The sequence below is a fragment of the Vanessa cardui genome, chromosome W (genome assembly GCF_905220365.1).
Source record: "Vanessa cardui chromosome W, ilVanCard2.1, whole genome shotgun sequence".
Classification (NCBI taxonomy): Eukaryota; Metazoa; Arthropoda; class Insecta; order Lepidoptera; family Nymphalidae; genus Vanessa; species Vanessa cardui.
In genome coordinates, this window is record NC_061153.1 from 9568675 (window position 1) to 9569910 (window position 1236).

General features: G+C 47.8%; 1 protein-coding gene across 1 annotated transcript; it reads left to right on the plus strand.

The window, feature by feature from the left end:
• Positions 1 to 206: 206 nt before the first annotated feature.
• On the plus strand, positions 207 to 908 carry LOC124542824 (the record flags this gene model as incomplete). The annotated part of the gene is made up of 1 exon (XM_047120708.1): positions 207 to 908. A coding segment is annotated over one exon (702 nt), but the record flags the coding sequence as incomplete, so codon positions are not given.
• Between the last annotated feature and the right edge of the window lie 328 nt (positions 909 to 1236).

Here is a 1236-nt window from a genome sequence, read left to right on the forward strand (position 1 = left end):
ATTTGTTGCAAATCGGGAACATTCATTGCTATGCAGACGACAGTACCGTTGACACCTTATACACCGGCCGCGCTAATATTTCTCGGGAAAACGTCGAAGAAAACCGGAACAAACTTGTGTCTGAAATCGAGTCTTCGTTAAACGAAGTCTCGAACTGGGGCCGGCTAAATTTAGTCCATTTCAACCCCAAAAAGACGCAAGTTTGCGCGTTAACCGCTAAAAAAACACCATTTGTCGTATCTCCACGATTTGAGAACATCCCGATAGCCGCTACAGGTAGTATCGGAATACTTGGCGTTGATATTTCGAGCCTCGTTCAGTTCCGCGGTCAATTGGAAGGCAAAGCCAAATTGGCTTCAAAGAAGCTCGGTGTGCTCAGCAAGGCGAGACAGTACTTCACGTCGGCCCATCGCCTAAAACTTTACAAGGCGCAAATTCGGCCTCACATGGAGTACTGCTCTCACCTCTGGGCGGGTGCTCCCCAGTACCAGCTCCTTCCATTTGACCGCATCCAACGTAGAGCGGCTCGAATTATCGACGATCAAGCCCTTTCCGATCTCCTTGATCCTTTGGCTTTGCGTAGAGATGTTGGATCACTCTGCATCTTCTACCGAATTTTTCACGGGGAATGTTCCGAGGAATTGTTCGGATTAATCCCGGCTGCTGAATTTCACCTTCGGACATCTCGTCAAAATTCTAAGTTTCACCCGCACCATCTTGATGTCCGAAAATCCACAACAGCGCGATTTCTTAGACATTTTCTGCCTCGCACAACCACTCTGTGGAACCAGCTGTCGCCGGCGGTTTTTCCGAACCGATACGACATGGGAACCTTCAAGAAAAGAGCCTACTCCTTTCTCAAAGGCCGGCAACGCACCTGCAAGCCCCCTGGTGTTGCAGATGTCCATGGGCGGTGGTAGTCACTTTCCATCAGGTGAGCCTCCTGCTCGTTTGCCACCTATTCCATAAAAAAAAAAAAAAAAAAAAAGTTACTTGTACGGGCGCCGGCAGCGGTTGCGTGTCCAGGATTCATATTCAAACTGGTCTTACGTAACTGCTGGCGTCCCACAAGGTGGCGTGTTGTCTCCCCTCCTGTTTTCTATTTTTATCAATTCAATAAGTCAACATATCTCTTCTCCCTACCACTTGTATGCAGACGATCTCCAAATTTACTCCCACACAAAACTAACTGACTTACCAACGGCCATAACAAATTTAAACAATGACTTGCAAGGC